At 60.1% G+C, this 19,604-nt stretch overlaps 6 protein-coding genes across 6 annotated transcripts; 2 read left to right on the top strand and 4 right to left on the bottom strand.

Annotated features, from left to right (window-relative positions):
* Positions 1 to 185: 185 nt before the first annotated feature.
* CcaverHIS019_0306360 (uncharacterized protein) lies at positions 186 to 3,737 on the bottom strand (the record flags this gene model as incomplete). Its single annotated transcript, XM_060599104.1, has 3 exons — positions 186 to 1,468; positions 1,506 to 3,557; positions 3,665 to 3,737. 3 exons carry the CDS (start codon positions 3,735 to 3,737, stop codon positions 186 to 188), a joined length of 3,408 nt encoding a protein of 1,135 aa, XP_060455831.1.
* Positions 3,738 to 3,948: 211 nt separating this feature from the next.
* SHP1 (uncharacterized protein) lies at positions 3,949 to 5,015 on the top strand (the record flags this gene model as incomplete). The annotated part of the gene is made up of 3 exons (XM_060599103.1): positions 3,949 to 4,127; positions 4,159 to 4,857; positions 4,892 to 5,015. The coding sequence occupies 3 exons, from the start codon at positions 3,949 to 3,951 to the stop codon at positions 5,013 to 5,015; spliced, it is 1,002 nt and encodes a 333-aa protein (XP_060455830.1).
* An 81-nt stretch (positions 5,016 to 5,096) lies between these two features.
* Positions 5,097 to 6,069, bottom strand: CcaverHIS019_0306340 (uncharacterized protein; the record flags this gene model as incomplete). The annotated part of the gene is made up of 2 exons (XM_060599102.1): positions 5,097 to 5,294; positions 5,326 to 6,069. The coding sequence occupies 2 exons, from the start codon at positions 6,067 to 6,069 to the stop codon at positions 5,097 to 5,099; spliced, it is 942 nt and encodes a 313-aa protein (XP_060455829.1).
* A 1,466-nt stretch (positions 6,070 to 7,535) lies between these two features.
* On the top strand, positions 7,536 to 9,991 carry PRP43 (uncharacterized protein; the record flags this gene model as incomplete). Its single annotated transcript, XM_060599101.1, has 4 exons — positions 7,536 to 7,609; positions 7,657 to 7,789; positions 7,830 to 8,127; positions 8,163 to 9,991. 4 exons carry the CDS (start codon positions 7,536 to 7,538, stop codon positions 9,989 to 9,991), a joined length of 2,334 nt encoding a protein of 777 aa, XP_060455828.1.
* Positions 9,992 to 10,387: 396 nt separating this feature from the next.
* Positions 10,388 to 12,582, bottom strand: PRP40 (uncharacterized protein; the record flags this gene model as incomplete). Its single annotated transcript, XM_060599099.1, has 4 exons — positions 10,388 to 12,038; positions 12,073 to 12,173; positions 12,329 to 12,511; positions 12,544 to 12,582. The coding sequence occupies 4 exons, from the start codon at positions 12,580 to 12,582 to the stop codon at positions 10,388 to 10,390; spliced, it is 1,974 nt and encodes a 657-aa protein (XP_060455827.1).
* Positions 12,583 to 12,860: 278 nt separating this feature from the next.
* CcaverHIS019_0306310 (uncharacterized protein) lies at positions 12,861 to 19,101 on the bottom strand (the record flags this gene model as incomplete). The annotated part of the gene is made up of 7 exons (XM_060599098.1): positions 12,861 to 13,222; positions 13,267 to 14,280; positions 14,406 to 14,551; positions 15,172 to 17,732; positions 17,768 to 18,289; positions 18,321 to 18,989; positions 19,045 to 19,101. The coding sequence occupies 7 exons, from the start codon at positions 19,099 to 19,101 to the stop codon at positions 12,861 to 12,863; spliced, it is 5,331 nt and encodes a 1,776-aa protein (XP_060455826.1).
* Between the last annotated feature and the right edge of the window lie 503 nt (positions 19,102 to 19,604).

Below are 19,604 nucleotides of genomic sequence, written 5' to 3'. Positions count from 1 at the left end.
TGTAGTGAAACGACAACCTCGTTGGTCAGTAACGAGCCGTCGTCCCTCAGTCACGAGGCCTGCCCGTTATTTCCTTGTCACCCAGTCAATACGGCTACATTGGAACTATATCCGCCTCCCGCCGGTCTCGAGCAGCAGACTATCGGTGAATACTATCTATCCACGACAGTGTGCCGGTAATGCATCTAGTCGCTGTCGCTATCGCTATCAAGCGCATCGTCTCCGCCAAGAAGCCCTTCGCCTTGACTCTGTGTTCCGGTGTCAGGCACGCCGCCCCACCCATTGATTGGTCTATCAGTCCCATAATCCTCATCCTCGGAATGATCAGACTCCTGCAAGACGCTGTCGTCGACATCCGAATCATCCGAATGCTCGTCGTCACTGTGGACGCCCTTCTGGACGTGGCTAGGGGCGCTTGCACTGGGTTGCGTAGCTAGCTCGTTCGGCGACTTGTGCGACTGAACACTGCCGTTGGGCATCGCTGTCTGTTCTGATGACCCAGAGGTCGAGACGCGGCCATTGGGTACTGAATCCGAGCCGCGGTCGCTCTCAGTGTCGTACTCATCGCCTCCGTCGACCACCTTGTCCGAGCTGGCTTCCCCGTCAGACTCGCCTTGCGACAATGCCTCGTGCTTCTCGCCCTCAGAGTCAGAGTCCAGCGCATCATCGCCTCCGATGAGGCTGTCTGTAGAGTGGCGGAAAGAGTTGGTGTGAGACGCTTCGTTGTCGTCAGACTCGTTGGCCACATCGTCCTTGCCGTCGTCGTGGACTTTTTCGTCCTCGTCGTGAGCTTCGTGGGCTTCGTCGTCGTCGTCGTCGTCGTGGGCCTCGTGGGCGTCATCGTCCTCGTCATCGTCGTCGTCGGCTTCATCGCTCGAACCGAGTGCGTCGTCGCCCGCAAACACTTCCATGGACACTCCCTCCTCGTCCGCCATCTCCATGTCATCGCTGTCGACCAGCTGATGGTCCACGTCCATGTCTTCGTCCCCACTGGCCCCATCGTGTACGATCACAGACGGACTGGGTGAACGGGAAGGCTCGCCCTCGTCCTCGTCAGTCGACATCCCCCCGGACGAGTCGCCGGACGCCTCCCATTCCTCACTCTCATCCGACCCAGAGCTGCGGCTGCGACGGGTTGGTTCCTCACGCGTCTTCTGTCTCTTGCGGAGTGTTGTGCTCTCTCGCCGGGGAATGTTCTCCTCCTCATCGGATTCAGACGACCCGACCTTGCGCTTACGCTTGCGCGGCCGTGGATTGGGATTCCTTTTGATGATGGTGACTGGACGCTCGTGCACCACGCCATCCTCCATCCACTCTTCTCCGAGAATGTGTAGCGGGACAGGCGGATTGAGACGCTGACGAGCGGCTGCCAACGCTGCCTGGTGACGGGGAAAGAGCTTACTCCGTTCAGCCATCTTTCGCCTGTGGCGCCGGTCAGATGTGACCCGGGCCATAAGTTCGCGGTACGCTGAGGTCAGATCCTGGAACCAATGAAGAAGGCTCACAGATGATTGCCCGCGCAAGGTTGGCACGCTCATTGAATGGCACAGGAACGATGGCGCGCGCCTTGCGCCATGCTCGTCCGCGCTTGCCGCGCGTATCGAGCCAAGCGCGGTCGTCGAGACGTTTAACCGTGTCGGATGTGGCCGCCCCCCGTAGCTGGCAGGCCATGACTGCGTCCAGCGCCGTATCCACCGCATCGAGGCGCTCATCGAGTTCCGAGTCCTCGTCGTCCGTCTCGGAGTGAAAGGCCACCCAGACGTCCGAGTCGCGCGGTGGCTCTGCGAGGGCCGGTGGACGGAGAGCGACCTCACGCAGAGAAGGAGCACGGTCACGAATCTTCACGCGCGGCCTCCTGCGCCGTACAACACGGTCGCCCTGGCCATCCGGGGGCCGCTGGTCTTCCTCGTCCGCGGAGTTCTCGGATTCCTCCTCGGGTTCCCCCTCAACGGGTTCGTGCTGTCCTTGAGTTTCCACTCCTTGCACGACACCAGTCTCCCTCTCGCGTACAATCTGGTTTAGGCGTTCGAACTCTTTCAACACGTCGCGGAGTTGCTGTTGCGGATCGGGAATGCCGTATGCGTCTAGTGCCGACTCAACGTGCCATTGCTCAATCTCCGTGGTGTCGGGATTGGCGGCGGTCGCGATTATGTACGTGCGCAGCAACAACTCCCGCAGGTATGCCCAGAGGTGCTTGTACAGGAAGTAAAGGACAGCAAACGACGTGCCGCGCGCAGTGGTGATAGATGCGCCATTGTACGTGAGGGTGGTAGGGTCGACGCCATGCGCGCTCTGGTGCAGCTCGATGAATTGCCGCATGTGGTCGTAGTTGAACAGCTCCCACCCGCGATTCTCGAGGTAGGCATCCAGTCCCAGGTCCTGGAGTTGGGTGACAGCGGGGTCCTCGTTCTCGAGGTTCGCCGAATGGTCCTTGCGCTTGGCGCCGCTGGCACCCTTCTTGACAGAGACGAAGGCCTTGTCCGGTCCACCAGCCGCGTCAATCTTGTCGTCAGTCCAACCTTGAGCGTGCAATCGCTTCCGCCGATATTTCTGGCGCATCTTGCAGCGGTTGACCAGCATCCAGAGCGTCTTGGTTTGGAAAGCCGTGCGATCCTTCTTCGGGATGGCCCTGATGAGGTCGATCATCCCGTTGTCGGCCTCGATCTGGTCCATCTCCTCTGCGCCTTCCAGATGTGGTAGCTCACGCGCTTCCTTTGGACGTGCTTTGTCTTCGGCCACCCTAAACAAGTCGGCGGTGAGGTCCATCTTGTCCGCCGTGAAGGTCTCGCCCCACTTCTCGACGGCAGTGCGCGACTCGGGCGTCATGAATCGGCTCCGTCGCCCCGGGACGCGAGGGAAGCCAGTCTGCCTCGATTCCATCGCTGTACGGTCGAGCAGCTCCACGAGCTCCGCATAATGTTCCTCCTTCTCTTCAAAGCCTGGAGGAGCTTCGTACGCGCCTTCGCCGAGCAGGCGGTCGCGCCAGGGCTGCGACTCGGCGTGTTGATTAATATTGTCGGGTAGCGCTTTGATGCTGGCCTCGATATGCTCGATGTACTGCGATACTTCGAGCTCGATCTTGGTCCCGATGTCATGCGCGATGAGGTCGGGTCGCAAGCGTGAGTGGCGTGCGATTGCAGCAAAGAAGAGGCCTTTCTCCTCTGGCGTCCAGAGCGTCATGAGCGGCGAGGAGATCGTTGCTTCCCATCCGATCGCGTTGACTTCCTGGCTGTATACACCACGTTGGTGTCGTTCGGTGATGCTCTGGTGGAGTTTCAGTTCGGCATTGTACCATGGGAAGCCAGGTGTATTGGAGACGTCCCCCCACCAAAAGCGCGTACGCCGTGGGCCTGGCCTGCGCCTCCGTGGTGGGCTCGGTTTGTCGCTTGATGGAGGGTGATCGGATTCTGCGTTTTCCAAGTCTTCAGGTGCACCTTTCCGCTCTGGTCGAGGTTCGTCGTCCTCGTCATCCTCGTCCAAGACTGGGTCGCCTGCTGGTATTGAAGAATATGTGGGCTGGGAGAAACGAGGGCGAGAGGGGCCGGCTTCGGCGTTCTCTGCATGTCAGCTATACCCCGGCCAAAATGCCTTGGTTACACCTTCCTCGTGAAATGTCATGGAAGCCCTGCGTGACCCAGCTCCACCATACGCCGTTTCAACTCACCTGCAAATGGGTTGTAGGCGATGCGCCGCGGTGCCGCGGCGTCCACCTGATTCCCACCCTCGCCTTCCTCCATGCGCGCAATCTTGTAATCGGCAGTGTTGGGTATGGTAAATGATGAGTTGCGAGTGTAAACATGAGCAAACAAACGTTAGGGTGCTCACGCGAGAGTCACGTGACCGTGCCTGATACCTCCACCCGCCACCCAACATGACGAAGCTTCTGGGAGCGCACGTCTCACCTCATTTCAACTTCCCATCTTCCCACTATCCAACTATCGAAACACAATGTCGGACGACCCGAAGGCAAGTGGATTCACGCTCGATGGGCGCCCAGTTGAAGACACGCTGCCGGAGAACTGGGGCCGGCCTGAGCGGCGCGAGGGTCGGATCGGGGAGTGGAGCGACGCGCCGCGTCCCTCGCCCAAGAAGGACGCGGCCGAGTCGTATATCGGTGGTGAGAAGAGGTGAGGCTCCATCCGTTCCAGCTGACATTAGTGGCCTGGCGGTGCAGAATCCGGAGCAGCGCGGAGGCGGAGGCGGAGGCGGCGAGGACGGGGAGCTCGTGAACGACATCCTGCGCCAGGCTGCGAGTCATGGACCAGCGGAGGAGCCCGAGATCCCACAGTACCCCTGGGGCAATGTGGGACACACGCTAGGAAGTGATGAGGTCGATTCTGTCCAGGTCGGTGAGGCGCAGGAAGAGGAGGGCGAGACCCAGACTCGTACCCTCACCTTTTGGGCGGACGGGTTTAGCATCGAAGACGGGCCTCTGCATGCGTACGACGCGCCGGGTAATCGCGAGCTCCTCCGCGCTATCCAGGCTGGCCGTGCGCCGATGGGCCTGTTTGATGTGCGCTTCGACCAGCCCCTCCAGATTGTCGTCCAACAGCGCACGGACGAGAAGTACGTGTCGGCGCCCAAGGTGTTCCGCTCTTTTGGAGGAGAGGGGAACCGCCTCGGATCGATCACACCCGAGATCTCGGGCGCCAACACCCCCGTCCACCGCGCTAGCCCCATCCCCGGCGCGTTCCCTTCCACGCCAGCTGCTGCACCCAAGCAGGATGAGGGCAAGATCGAGGTCGACGCGTCCAAGCCCGCGACCAATGTCCAGCTCCGCCTCTCTGACGGGTCCCGTCTCGTGGCCCGCGTCAATCTCACGCACACCGTTGGCGATCTCCGCAACTACATCAACGCGTAAGCTTGGATATCTAGACTAAGCTGAACCCAGTGCACGCCCCACGAACCGCGAGTACATCCTTCAGACGACGTTCCCTCCGCGCGAGCTACCGGACACTGAGACGGTCGAGCAGGCGAAGCTTCAGAATGCGGTCGTGATCCAGCGCCTGAAGTAGGCGCCAAAGCACTCGTAACAATTGTACACGAACCGGCCCATCGGTAACGCTACACCGTGTTCATTCCCTACATATGCTATATTACATGTACGCCCCGCCCCGCCCATGTCCAAACCGGTCTCCGAGGTTGGCAGCGTCCTTGATCTTCTTGACCCGCTCTTCACCCGACAACATGCTCCCGACGCCCATCATCCGTTCGCGATCCCAAATAGGCGGCGGCGAAGCGTCCTTCTTCTTGGCCTGGTGCTGTTCCATGAGGGACGCCCCGCGGCTCGATTTCTGTCGTCAGCCCCGTCTGTTTTAGACTCACGTTGTGTTCGTCGACACGGCGTCGCATCTCGTCGTCCTTGTCACGCCGGCGCTTCGTATCCCTATCCCGCTCATCCTCGCCAGTGGGCTTACGCTTGACTCCCTGCGCTTCGTCTCGCTCACGCTGTGCCCGTTCAACCGGCGTCTCCATCCACGCCTGGTCGACGGCGGCCGCCTCGCGCGACTTATTCTGGAATTGCGTTGGGCGCTTCAATGCGTCAATGTGTGATAGTCCTGTAGGTGGGCCCAAGGTCATCCACTCGTCGCGCTGTGGCTTCTTCGGCGCGTTAGCGGCCTCCTCGCGCGCGCGAGCAATGCGCGCCTCGCGATCGCGGAAGGTGTCGGCGGCGGATCGTTGGGGCACAGAGGTGACATCTGAGAGTTGTGGGCCAATCTCGTCGTCCGAGTCGTCGTCAGAAGGAGGGGAGACGGCCGGACCGGGGGGGAGGGAGGGACCAGGGGGTCTTGGGGGAAGGGCCCCGACACGGCCAGGAGGTGATGGCCCAACTGGACTGGGTCTTGATGGGCCGATAGGGCCTGGGATTGATGGGCCGATAGAGGGGCCTACAGATGATGGAGAGAGAGAGCGAGGTAGCGCTGGGCCAATGGAGGGACCAATCTTCGTTTGGCTCTTGGACGGCGAGCGCGAGGAACCAATAGACCGTGGAGGTGACGGACCAGTTGTCTTCTTCCGCACAAGTCCTGGCGGGAGGGCTGGGCCATAGGTTTCGTCGTCGGATGACATGGTGGTGATGAGTAGAATGTTGTGATGTGTATTGTTAGGTATGGTTGATCGGTGGAGGGTGGAGGCGGTGGAGGTCACAGGATTTGGATGGGTATAAAAGGGGTGGATCGGATACAGAGCAAGCGGTGAGGGTGTGACGAGGTAACCCTGGCAGAGCTGCTACTCTTTGACGCGCCTGCGTTTCCGAATTTCTGATCAACCAGTCATTCAGAGAGGTCAAAGGAAATTGGAGATGTCGAGGGCGTGCGTGCGCGCGCTGGTATAATAAGGTTGTAGCCGAGCCGGATGCGGACAGCTTTGCGATAATGCTCCCGTGCCAGACTTGCGAGGGGAGACTCGCGGGAGCTTGGCATCTCAATGATGCGGCCATGCAGGCTGCGATAATAGTCGTCTATAGTATGTCCCGGGGGCGGCGGAAGGAATACATGAACTACCCACAGCTCAGACCCAGGCTCGTTGACCGGTGCGTCGTCGGTTGCTGTCAGACTTGCTCGATCCAAGGGAAGAAGAGAAATCTCGTAGTTGATGTACATCCTGTGCACGACCGGGTCCAGGAGGATTAAGCACTCCAGAAAATCGACGCCAATGGTCCGTATCCCAGAAATCTCGATATAACGGTTCAGACCCCACGCCCTCGGAACCAGATGGGCGACTTGGTTGTGATGGTTTTTGCGTCCCGTAACCACGCACTGCTGGTCTCGCGACAGGACTTGGGCTCGGAGACTGCTCTGAACCATCAGCCCAGCAGAGCAAGGTAGGATTACGCCACGCGATTCAAGTGACCGCTCAGATTCCGTTTCATAAATGGTGATGCAGTTGACGCTGCAGAGGCGACGATGTACTGCGTTTGGAGCTATTCGTCAGCTTGAGCCCGACCGCCACCAACCATGTAACGTGAGTGTATATTGCCCAGCGCGAGGGACTGAGCCCTGGTCTACAGCAGTGCCCGTCTCCCGATCACGCCACACCGGCGCAGCACGGAACGAGTCACCTACGACGTCTTCTGCTACGTCTGTGATGTAACTCCAGCTTTGGCATTTGGTCGCCGCCAAGAAGGAAATGGGGATGGCCGCAAGCAGGTAACCGGAAGTGTTGTACAGCTCCACCGAAGGAGCACCCCACCACTGTACCGCCTTGCCCTGCAACATGGCTGTCAAAGTTCGAAGACAGACAAAAGGGATAGGAGTCAACAATGAACATAGTTGCGAACATAGTTGTGAACGTAGTGTTGTGTTTGCTGAGTCGTTAGTTGTCTCAGTCATGAGCATGTGATGGGACAAACAAATTGATAGGCGCGCAGGGTGGCAACTGGATTCAGCCATGATAGGCGCCTCTGACAAACTTCTCCATGTTGATGTGTTGAATTTGCCGCCCAAGGACCCACCCAAGCCGGCTTCCGCTCCCCATCTCTCAGCCACTTATCCATACCATCTCTCTCGTCGTTCGCGACTAAAAGGCAGTACACCATGTCCGAGCCACCTGCCAAGCGTTCCAAGCCTTCGACCCCGGGTGCGTCTACTCCCAAGGAGAACCCGTACCTGTGAGTGTGCCCCCAACTAGGATGTTCAGTTCCATAGCTGACCGCAGTGCTCACCTCGGTGGCGGACGTAGCCAGTCACCGGCTACTGGAGCCAATGGTGCGGGCAGCGGCAAGGTTGCCAACCCACTGGCGGGCCTTGTTCCGCGCAAAGTGACCGTCGACCAGGCCAAGGCGATTATGGTACGTAGCTGGATTGTCTCTGAGACACAGCTAACAGCAGGACGGCGAACACAACCCGTTCAAGAACCTCACGCCCTTCTCCGCGCAGTACAAGAAGATCCTGAAGCAGCGCAAGACGCTCCCCGTGTACGACAAGATGCACGAGTTCCTCCAGATCTTCGAGGACAACCAGATCACAGTGATGGAGGGCCAGACGGGTTCGGGCAAGACGACACAGATTCCCCAGTTCGTCTGCTACGCCGACCTGCCGCAGCAGCGCGGAAAGATGGTCGCGTGTACGCAGCCGCGTCGTGTCGCCGCCATGTCGGTGGCGCAGCGTGTGGCTGACGAGATGGACGGTGAGTGACAATTGGAGTTGTGGGCTGACCGACAGTGCAGCTGGGCAAGCAAGTCGGTTACTCGATCCGTTTCGAGGACATGACCGAGCAGGGGACAACGTTCCTCAAGTACATGACGGACGGTATGCTTCTGCGTGAGGCGATGAACGACCCGTTGCTGGAGCGGTACTCGACCGTCATTCTCGACGAGGCGCACGAGCGCACTCTGGCGACGGATATCCTCATGGGCCTCCTGAAGGAGGTGGCCAAGAAGCGCCCCGACCTCAAGATCATTGTCATGTCGGCCACGCTTGATGTTGAAAAGTTCTCCAAGTACTTTGGCGACACGAACCCGACGGGCCGCGCGCCCGTCGTGCGCGTGTCGGGCCGCACGTTCCCCGTCGAGACATTCTTCACGCAGGAGCCAGAGCAGGACTACGTTGAGGCCGCTATCCGCACCGTCCTCTACATCCACCAGGCCGAGGACGAGGGCGATGTGCTCCTCTTCCTGACTGGTGAAGAGGAGATCGAAGACGCGTGTAGGAAAATCCGCGCAGAAAGCGAGGAGTTGGAAAACAAGGGCATGGGCGGGCCAGTGCTCGTTGTCCCACTCTACTCGTCGCTTCCCCCACACCAGCAGCAGCGCATCTTCCAAGCAGCACCGCCTGCGCGCAACGGTCTCCCCGGACGCAAGGTCGTCGTGTCGACCAACATTGCTGAGACATCGCTCACCATTGACGGCATTGTGTACGTCGTCGACCCTGGGTTCTGCAAGCAGAAGGTGTACAACCCGCGTATCCGTGTCGAGTCGCTGCTGGTGACGCCCATCTCGAAGGCGTCGGCAATGCAGCGCGCAGGTCGTGCCGGTCGTACGCGCCCGGGCAAGTGCTTCCGCCTGTACACGGAGAAGGACTTTGTCAAGGAGCTCGAAGAGCAGACGCACCCCGAGATCCTGCGGTCCAACCTCGCCAACACGGTCCTCGAGCTGCTCAAACTGGGCATCAAGGATCTCGTGCACTTTGACTACATGGACGCGCCAGCGCCCGAGACGATCATGCGTGCTCTCGAGCTGCTTCACTACCTCGCGGCACTGGACGACAACGGCGACCTGACACCGCTTGGCGAGATCATGGCCGACATTCCGCTCGACCCTCAGCTCGCCAAGATGCTCATTGTGTCTCCCGAATTTGGGTGCTCGAATGAGATGCTCTCGCTGGCATCCATGCTCTCTGTGCCCATGGTGTTCATGCGCCCAGCCAACCAGCGCAAGGAGGCGGACCAGGCCAAGGCGCAATTCACGCACCCCGACGGCGACCACCTGACCCTCTTAAACGTCTACCACGCATACAAGCAGAACGAGGCCGACGCCAAGAACTGGTGCTGGAACAACTACCTCAACTTCCGCTCCCTCGCCCACGCCGACAACGTCCGCACCCAACTCAAGCGTAACATGGAAAAGTGGGACCTTCCCCTTGTCTCCACCGCCTTTGAAGACAAGAACTACTGGAACAACATCCGTCAAGCCCTCTCGTGCGGTTTCTTCATGCAAGTCGCCCACAAGGAGGGCGAGAAGGGCTCGTACTCGACCATCAAGGACAACCAGGTCGTTCGTCTCCACCTCTCGTGCGGACTTGACCACACCCCCGACTGGGTCATCTACAATGAATTTGTCCTCACCACGGCCAGCTTTATTCGCACGGTCACTGAGGTCCGGCCCGAATGGCTGCTCGAGTACGCGCCGCAGTACTTTGACCCCGAGAGCTTCCCAGAGAACTCGGAGACGAGGCGTGCACTCCAGCGCGTCATTGCCAAGAAGACGGGTAAGAGCAGTAGCAGTGGCAAGCGGTCAAAGGAGGACAAGAAGAAGCGCAAGGAGCGCTACTAGTGTATTAGAGATACAGATATGATAAGAGATTTCCGATACCCATCATGCATCGCCGTAGAATGTCACGGGAGAGGCAGTACAGGAATATGGGCCGAGTCATTCTTGACCTCGAGGCAGGGCAACTTGAACTTGAACTTGAACTTGACACAGCTGACCACGCGATATCTGAGATACGGGCCAAACGCACGAAAGACATGTCAGACGCAGAGCCGGGCACGCGCGCCATGACGCAGCGACGGTCGACTCACGCTCACCACGAGGTGGGTCGAAAACACCCGAGAACGATGTAGTGGCCGCCGCCCACAAGCCCGACTGTTTGCTGGCACAGAATCTCTGCAACTACTGTATGGTTGACATAGCTAGGATCTCTGCACGATCTCTACACGTACAAGAGACCTATATCTCGCCCTCCTCCTTGTCGGCCCGCGACGACGCAGGCGACACACGACGACGCTTAGTCTCGCGCTCACGGTCGTCCTCGCTCCGATCGCGTCTCCGCTCCCTCTGCCGGTCGTGCTCGCGCCTATCCCTCTCGCGATCCCTCTCCCTCTCTCTCTCCCTGTCACGATCCCTCTCGCGATCCCGGTCGCGGCGATCACGCCAATCCCTGTCCCTATCACGGTCCTTGTCCCACAGCTCGCGGCGCCTGTCCCGATCCCGATCCCGGTCGGAATCGATACTCATCCGTCGGTCGCGCGAGTCGGTGCGCGCCTTGTCCCTCAGTCGGCGGGTATGTTTTTCAAATGCAGTCCGCCGGTCGTCGTCCTCCAAGACCTTGAATTCAGCCAGGTCGGAGATGAGCGGAAGCGCGGCGTCGTACGTGCTCTCAGCGTCGAGGCCGCGTATGTGGCGCAGGGCGTCGCGCAGGTCATCGATGCGGTGCCGCCGCCTCCGCTCAGCACGACGAGCCTCTTCCGCCGCGGCCTTGGCTAGTCGCGCGTGGATCACTTCCAGCGCCTCGCGCTTCGCCTCCTCACTAGCGGTGACGCCAGAGTCGGCGCAAAGCTTGTCAAAGGCCTCAAAGGTGGTCTCGAGCTCGATCTTGGCGGTGAGCGCATTCTCGATCTTGGATGCGCGCTCCTCGGCCGCGAGCTGCATGTCGTCCACGGCGTCCATCCACAACTCGAGTGGAGTGCTTCCCGGCACTCCGAGGAGGCAAGTGTATCGCTCCTCCTCGCGGAGGAGGGGCAGCGTCTCCTTCCACTTGCTCGTGCGGGTGAGTTTGCCCGCGTCACGGAGTTCGCGGAGAAGAGCCCTAAATCCATCTCGGGCCTTCCTGGCACGCCGGCGCGCCTCAGCACGCAGACGCCGGCTCTCCTCGTCAAATTCGCGCTCAAGAGCACGCGCATACTCGTCATATACAGTGAGCATGTCCAGTGGCTCCATCTTGCCGAGCAGGGGATCGGCAGCGAACGCGTCGCTGCGCGCGATAATCTCCCGCGCATCGTGCCACCGCGTCGCAACAGTAATATCCAGCGTCCGGATAAGCTTCGTCAGCGCCGAGATGCAGTGCTCCTTCCGCTGCTTCTTGGCTGCGGCGTCATGGTTGGCCAACTCGGACGTATACTCGTCCAACAAGAGCCGACGCTCCTCCTTAGCCCGGCGCCAATACTTGTCGCCGGCGAACAACTTGTCCGCCGTCTTGACAGTATGGTAGCTCTTGATCCCGCCCTGTGCAAATAGGCGGCGCAGCTTGGGCCTCAACTCGGCGATACGAGCGTCCCGCGCAGCCGCCTTCTCGGCCACCAGCTGGGCTTGCCATTTCTCAAAGGCCGTTTGTTTCAGTGCAAGCGTCTCGAGGGCTTTGAAGAGCGGGTCCAGGACGACTTTACGCATAGCCGCGTCCCACGTCCACGTCTCATCGATACCCTCCCGTTTGAGGAGGTACATGAAAGCCTCTTCCGCATCGGGGATGTTCTTGAACCCTCCGTGGGGGATGGTGATCGGTTCATCCTCGGGTTCGGGGGTACGTGTGGGTGCGACGCGACCGCGGTAATGCGTCAACGCGCCGCCGTCGTCGCTATCGCTATCGGGCGGGGGGGTGGGTCTGGTGTCAGCTGTCAGCTCAGAATGACACTTACGAAGCTTGGCCTGTAGCTTTGCGGTGTTCGCGCTCGCGCTTGGCAAGTTCCAGCGCCTCAACCTCCTCCTTCAACTTGACCAGGTCCTGTGGGAGGTTCCACTGCCGTCAGCACCCTTGTACCCATACATCCTCCCTCTCCCTTGACATCCTCGCCGCGATCCTCGCTTCTCCTTGGCATCCTCGCCGCTCTCCACCCTTCTCCTTGGCATCCTCGCCGCGATCCTCCCTTCTCCTGGCATCCTCGCCGTACGCACCACAGTCTCCTTAGTGAGCGAGTTGACATAGTACGGTTTGCCGCCGCTCGCATACTGCTTCCATGGAGTTTTGCCCATTGCGCGCTCGAACGGCGTGCGCAGTTCATCCGGCTTCTCCCAAACCGACTGCTTGGTCACCCCATGCGACCAGTACACGCGCCCCTCGGCGTTCTTGTACTCTTTCTGCTAGTCAGCGATGGATGGCAGCCACATACCCATTGTGAAGCGGCCTCGGGGGCGGGCGAGGCAGACATGGTTGAGGTCGAGGTCGGAGGGATGGAGATGCTGCAATTGGAAGCGATGCTCATCAACAAGACGCGTGAGAGAATTTGCTCCCGCTGGGCGTGGGTGCCGAGAATGGAATGCCGAGAATGGAATGGTTCAGAGTGTGTACCTGGATTGTAATGTTGGGCGCAAAATCAATCTCTATGGTGATGCTCTCTTGGGAGCACGTACTTGAGATATCTCCAATGCCCAGGACCTCTCCACCACCGACCACATCCACTGCACCAAAGTATGCATACATACAGTTCTATCCGAGGAACGCCGTGTTGCCATCAATCTCAATGCCAAACTCCTCCCTGGCCATCTTCTCCATCTGTGCCTGCAGCCGGTCCTCCCAGTTCCCGGTAGTCCTTGAAAACCGGGCCTTGAGGCTAGTCCACCAGAACGCCCAATCGATAACCCACAGAGTGAAGCGGAACACGAAACTGTCGTACCTGTCCCTCAACCATCGGCGGAACCCGATATCTGCCAGCGCCCGCGATCCTGCAAACTCGGCGTATCCCTTGGCTGCCCACGCGGCGGTGATGTTGATCCGTTCACTCGGAGAGCCGAGGAGCTGGTTATTGGCCTGCAGCATGCGCTGGCATCGTCCGACGAAGATGAGTTCGCCTGGGGTTAGAAGAGAGAGGGAGGGAGGGAGGGAGGGGACGTACGGGGAATGAGTTGCTCGCTCTCGAGGAGCGCCTTGAATTGCGCTTTGACTTCCATCTGGATCTCGTATTCGGTCTTTGGGGGCCGGGGGGGACCTTTTGGGGCGTTCTGCTTCAGATGGGTCGGCTTGAGGAAGATTGCGCTGGCGAACATGTTGGGATCGATGCCCAGGCCCCACGCCTTGGAGATGCGCTCGATGGTGGGCAGGTCGAGCACGAACAGCGATCGCCAAAGGGTAGCGTATTCTTCCCGGAAGCTCTTCCGTAGCGTAATATACAAGCCGTGGTCGAGGACAATCAGCTGCGGCTTGCCCTTCTTGACCGGATGGGGCCGAACCAGGATATTGCCCGGGTGCGGATCAGAGTGTAAGAACCCCCAACTAAAAGTCATGGCGCCGTTCAAGCTGATAGCGAGGTCCATGACATCGCGCAGCTCGAGGCCCCACTCTTGGATCTGTGCCTTGTCATTTAGTCGGCACCCGTCGACCCACTCCATCACCAGCACCCGGTCGCTCTCGGGATACCCTTCGGCCTTGCCGAAGACTTTCGGAACGTAGATGTCGTCCCTCAATTCCGGCGTTTCGGCTAACAACTCTGCACAGCGCCGAGCATTAGCTGCCTCGTGTAGGAAGCTTGTTTCGAGGCGCATTTGAGAAGACACATAGTCGGCAACAAAGTAGAGGGGGATGTCGAAGGCCTTTTCTGCCAACCACATTAGGCTTCGGTACGCGAAGAGGTCCCAGTCCATCTGTTTCTTGATTGCGGGTTTCTGGACTTTGACAGCCACGAGTTGGTCGGGGTCGCCAAGCTCAGGCCGGAGCTTGGCTTTGTGTACTTGGGCGATGGAGGCGGACGCGAGGGCCTCGTGCGAGAACTCTTCGAACACGTCCATCGGGTCGATGCCCAAGTCGTCGCGGAACACCCCAACAACCTCAGAGTACGGCACCGACGGCGCCTTGTCAAACACGTGGGTGAAGGCCTCACGGTAGGGCTTTGGGAGGAGGGCAGCCTGGAGGCCTGGTGTGAGCGGAGTGGAGCGAGCAGAGCAGAGCGAGCTAGTAGAGCTAGTAGAGCGAGCAGAGCAGCGCTAGCAAAGCGGAGGAACGAGCTCGGCGCGGTGTCAGCTCCCGAGATGGACTCACCGATTGCCTGGCCCAGTTTGAGGTACATTCCCTGGTTTGTATCGACGACCCACCGGAGGCGCTTAGCGACTCGTTCATGCAACCCCTCGATCTTATCTGCCTTTGCTGGGGAAAAGTTGATCTTGTAATCGAGCGTACACAACAGTCTACTGTCAGCTAATCCACAGCTCAGCCCACCCAATATATCCGGTCCGCAAACTACGCGACAGGGCCGAGGCATTACACTCCCGATCGAACAGGTATATACCCCCTGCGGCGACGGCGACGAACGCTGCAATGCGTAACGGGCTTCTTCGGGGGGAGGGGGGTGCGGCAGAGAAGGGGGCGGAGCGGGGGTGGCGCGGGGCAGAGGTATGTAGTGCTCGGACGAGGACGAGTCGTCTTGGTATTGGTCTTGGCGGCATGTTTGAGATGAATGGGAGGTGGAGAGATGAGATGACAATCGACGGAGCGGATCAAAAGTCGCCTCATGCCTGATCGACGCGCGTCATCGCGGCAACCACACTCAGGCACCGCGTCGTTGGGGAGTCACCGGACAAAGCAAGCCGATGGCGGTCGCGTGCGTTACGGTGCATCCATGTCTTCCGTTGCGCATACGCACGCAGACTCATACACAGACTCATACACATGTGCATGATTGTTTGGTCCCCAAGCGAGTACGCTAACGCGTGCATGCAATGCTCTATCGTGACTATCTACTGATCTACACCCCTATCTACGGCGCTACAACGTGACGAGGTCGCCCTGACACGCCGAACAACAGTACATGATCTCGTCGCCGAACTGTTGCTGTCGTCGTCCGTCGTGGACAGGGCTAGACCGCCCGCTCCCAGTTTCGCTGACGCTGTCGAGGCGTAACCCACTTCGTTGGCGGGCGAGGTGCGGCCCCATACGTGCCTTGAGTGCGTTGAGGGATACCTGCCGCTTGTGTCGTACGCTGGCAGGCAGTCCGGCGTCAAGCGGCCGCTCCCGCCAGCGCGGAGAGCTAGGTGGAGATGGGGATGGCGCGTCGAGAGGAGAGATGAACAACCCCGCGGCACCGCCGCTGCCGCGGAGCTCGGCATTCGCTGTAGTCATGTCGGCCAGCTGGCGCGAGAGCTCGTGCGCCCGGCTGCTGGCCGTGTAGGAGGAGGACTCGAGCTGGCGAATCTTCGCCTGCAGGTCCGAAATCTCGAGAGCGTGCGCGGCCTGTGCCGAAGCCATTGCCTCCGCACCAGCCGACGAGTCTTTGGACGCGGCAGTGCGGGCCGCGGCGAGATCCCCCTTCAGCGAGGAGACGGCCTTCTCCGCCTCGGCTTCGGCCGCACGCGCAATGTCCATGTCGACCTGCAACGAAGTCAGACTCTCCTCGTGCTTGCTCGCGAGGGCGCGCACAGATTCCAGATCCGACTCGAGACGGGCGCGTGCGGTTTCGGCGTCCTTCGCCGCCCGCCTCGCCTTCTGGAGGTCCGCCTTGAAGCTGCCTGCCGTCGCTTCGTGCCCCTCGGATGTAGACTTGAGCACGTCGAGCTCGGCACGAAGCAACGAGGCGTTGTCTTCGTGCCCTTTCGCCTCCTTCCGCACCTTCTCGAGGTCCGTCTTGAATGACGCCGCCGAGTCCTCGTGCTTTGACGACGTTGAGCGCGCCGCCTCGAGCTCAGACCGCAGGGAGGCGATTGACGTCTCGGCCTCCTTGGCCTTCTTCGCCAAGGCCTCCACGTCAGCCTTCAACCCCGACGCGGCGTCGTCCTGTTTCTCCGACGCCGTCCGCGCAGACTCCAGCTCCGCTTTGAGCGATTTGATCAAGCCCTCGTGATCTTCGCCCTTGGACTTGGCCGAGGCCAGGTCGCGCTCGAGCGAAGACACTTTGTGCTCCGTCTCCTTGGTCGCCTTGCGCGCGGCCTTGAGTTCGCCCGTGAGCTTGGTGAGGCTCGACTCGGCCTCCGAGTTCTCCGCCTGCTTGCTGTCTAGGGTCGCCTTGTGCTCGGCGACGGCCGCACGCTCAGACTCAAGATCAGTCTTGAGGTCAACGATGGTGCCCTCGAGCTCGTCTGTCGTCTTGCGCAAGGCTGCCACGTCCTCCTCAGCGTTGGCCAGTTCCTTCTTGAGCGACGAGAGCGCCGACTCTTGTTCCTTGGCAGCACGCTGCGCAGCGTCGAGGTCCTTCTTGAGGCTTCTCGACGTCGCTTCGTGCTCTTTGGACGACTTCTGTACCGAGTCGAGGTCAGACTGCAGTGAAGTAGCCTTCTTTTCGTGCTCGGTCAAGGCTCTCTGTGACTTCTCCAGGTCCCCACGTACGGACTTGAGTGTCCCCTCGTGCTCGCTGACCGTCTTCGTGGCCGCGTCCAGATCAGACTGCAGAGACTTGGCGGACGCCTCGTGCTTCTGCGCCGTCTTCTTGGACGTGTCCAGCTCGGACTTGAGCTTGGAGATCGACTCATCACGTTCCGTCACTGTGCCCTGCGCCGCTTCAAATTCGGAGGTCAGTTTCGAAATCGAAACCTTATGATTATTGGCCGCAGTCTGAGCAGACTCGAGGTCTTTCCTCAACGAAGCAACAGTCGACTCATGACCCTTGTTCGTCGTCTGCAGGCCCTCGATCTCCGTCTTGAGCTTCGAGATGGCTGTCTCGTGCTCCTTTACCCGGCCCTCGGCATCCTTGAGTGATGCGGATGTCTTGGCGTGTTCGCCGCGAGTCGTCTCGAGCTCCTTGGCGTGCTTGCCCGCAGCGTCCTTCTGCGCGCTCTCGTGCTCCGAGCGCACCTTCTTGAGAACCGAGTCGTGGTCACTGCGCGCCGCCTCGAGCATCTTGCCGTGCTCTGTACTTGCAGCGTCCAGTGCCTTCTTGTGGCCGGCCTGCGCGTCGTTGAGCTCTTCTTGTGCCTTCTTGTGCTCCGCCTTGGCAGACTCCAACTCCTTCGCGTGCGCGGCCTTGGCGGCGTCGGCGTCCTTCTTGGACTCGGCGAGGGCACTCTCCTGCTCCGCGGCGGCAGCGCCAGCCTTCTCCAGCTCGACACGCACACTCGCAAGTGACGACTCGTGCTCGGTGACCTTGTTCTGCGCGCTCTCGACATCAGCGCGTAGCGTCTTGATGGTCCCCTCCTTCTCCAGGGTGCCAGCCTGCGCCAAGTCGAGCTCGCTCCTCAGCGTCGCGAGCTTGGCCTCCTGCTCTGACACCTCGGAATGTGCGGCCTCGAGGGCGGCAATGACGTTCTTGTGCTCGGCCTGCAACTTGTCGTACGCAGCCGCGGTCTCTGACAGAGACTTCTCTTTGTCCTTGAGCTGCGACACCTCGGCCGTGAGACTCTTGACGTGCTCCTCAAGGCCAGGCACCTTGTCGGCCTTGGGCTGTTGTCAGCTTCTGTACCGGTAGGGGAGCTCACCGTCGCAGCGGCAAGCTTGGCCTCCAAGTCTGCGCGCTCCTTGTCCCAGCCCTGCTTGGTCGCGACCCAGCTGTCAATCGTCGCCGCCTGCTCGGCCTTCTCCTTCATTGTCTGGGCGACCTTGCCGCGCAGCTCGTCAAGCTGCGACACAAGATCGGCATTGTCCTTGTACAGACCATCGCGCTTCTTCTCGGCCGCCTCGGCCCGCTTGGCGGTCTGGGTGAGATCTTCCTTGACCTTGGCGAGGTTGCCAGTCATCTTCTTGAGCGCATCCTCGGAACCCTTGAGCCCATTGCCGGCAGTCGCGTACTCGACCTTGAGCTTATCGTGAGATGACGCGAGCTCCTTGTGCTGTGCATCCAAGCTCGAATATGTGCTTGACAGCGTCTCCTGCTCCTTCTTAAGCGCGTCGTACGACGCACGGAGCTCCTTGAGCAAAGTCTCGCCTTTGTCACTCGATTCGCGCAGGTCGGTAAGCTCCTTCTCGGTCGACGACAGGTTCGATGCCGTTTCGGAGTTGCTCTGTTGTCAGCGCCGCCAGACTCACACGCACCTGTTTCAGCCGCCCGACCTCGGTCTCAAGTGCACCCTCTCGCTGTCTCGCACGTTCCAACGTCTTCTCGAGCTCCTCCACTCGCTCGCCCTCGCGCCCCTCCCGCTCCTCGAGTTCTGCTTCCGCCGCCTCTTTGGCACTGCGCGCATCCGCAGCCTCCTTCTTGGCGCCGTCAAGATCTTGCCGCGCCTTCTCGAGATCTGCGGCCACACCCTTGGCCTTGACGGCGTCCGCGTCGGCGGCCTTGATCCGCTCGGCCAATTCGCGCTTCTCTTCCTCCATCCGGGCGGTGGCCTCGCGCGCCTCAGCTAACAACTGCTGGTCGGCGCGCGCAGTAGACAACTGAGAGGTGAGGTCGGCAACTTGTTTCTGTAGATCGGATCTCTCGGCCAAGAGGTTTGTTATTGACTCTTGGAGGTTGGTGACGGAGTCGCTCGACGCGCTCTTGGTTGGCGCTGGCCGTTCTTCCTTCTCCAGCTCGGCTCCATTCGCGTTCTTGTCGATCTTCTCGAGTGAGAGAGACGGACGTTCTTCGAGGCTCAAGCTCGGGCGTGGCGAGGCTGAAGCAGGCGTCTCGATGCCCGTCACGGCCGGGCTGCCTGGTGTGGCTGGCGTGGCCGACTCGGACGCCTTGGCCTTCTTGCCCTTGTCCTTGCGTCGTTGAGCGAGCTGGTGTCAACTGATTGATCTCTTTCAGCTGTCCTCAAAGGGACTAGAGACGCACGAGCTTTTTTGCGCGCTCGGCCTTAGCCTTGCGCTCGGCTTCCGCGTCCGTCGCCATAACTTGTGTAGCGGACGAGAGGTGCTGCTGTCGGTAGAGGTTGAAGGGAGGAAAGTTGGACGCTGTGAATGAGGAACCGATGAGGAACCGACGTGTTCAGAGTGCGACAGAGTCAAGGTGAACATGTGCCTGGGCCCCCTCACATGGTAATGACGCGTGTGCCTGCCAGCTGCCAGGTGTAGGGTCGGGACCAAACACGCGTGATCGTCGCGTGGTGTTTAGGAGTGGGGCAGATCAGATATTTAAATAGCTCCGTTGCCGAACATACTACAGAATTACAGAGCAAAGTCAGTTTGTCACCAAGAGGAATCCACAGCCAGTCGATCTTGGCCGGCGGCCGTGGCCGTTGTACAGTACTATACATTCCTCATATTTGTGTACTATCGGGGACCCGTGCTATGCATCTGCGGTGCTTCGGACCGGTTTCCGACGATGAGGAGGGTCATGTGAGGTTGATGTTAGCGAGCGAGATCCGTCGATCAAACGCCCTGTGTATATGCATA

The sequence above is a fragment of the Cutaneotrichosporon cavernicola genome (genome assembly GCF_030864355.1).
Source record: "Cutaneotrichosporon cavernicola HIS019 DNA, chromosome: 3".
In the NCBI taxonomy this organism is placed as follows: Eukaryota; Fungi; Basidiomycota; class Tremellomycetes; order Trichosporonales; family Trichosporonaceae; genus Cutaneotrichosporon; species Cutaneotrichosporon cavernicola.
Note: the sequence above shows the minus strand (reverse complement) of the source record. Positions and strands in the feature narration are given on the sequence as shown.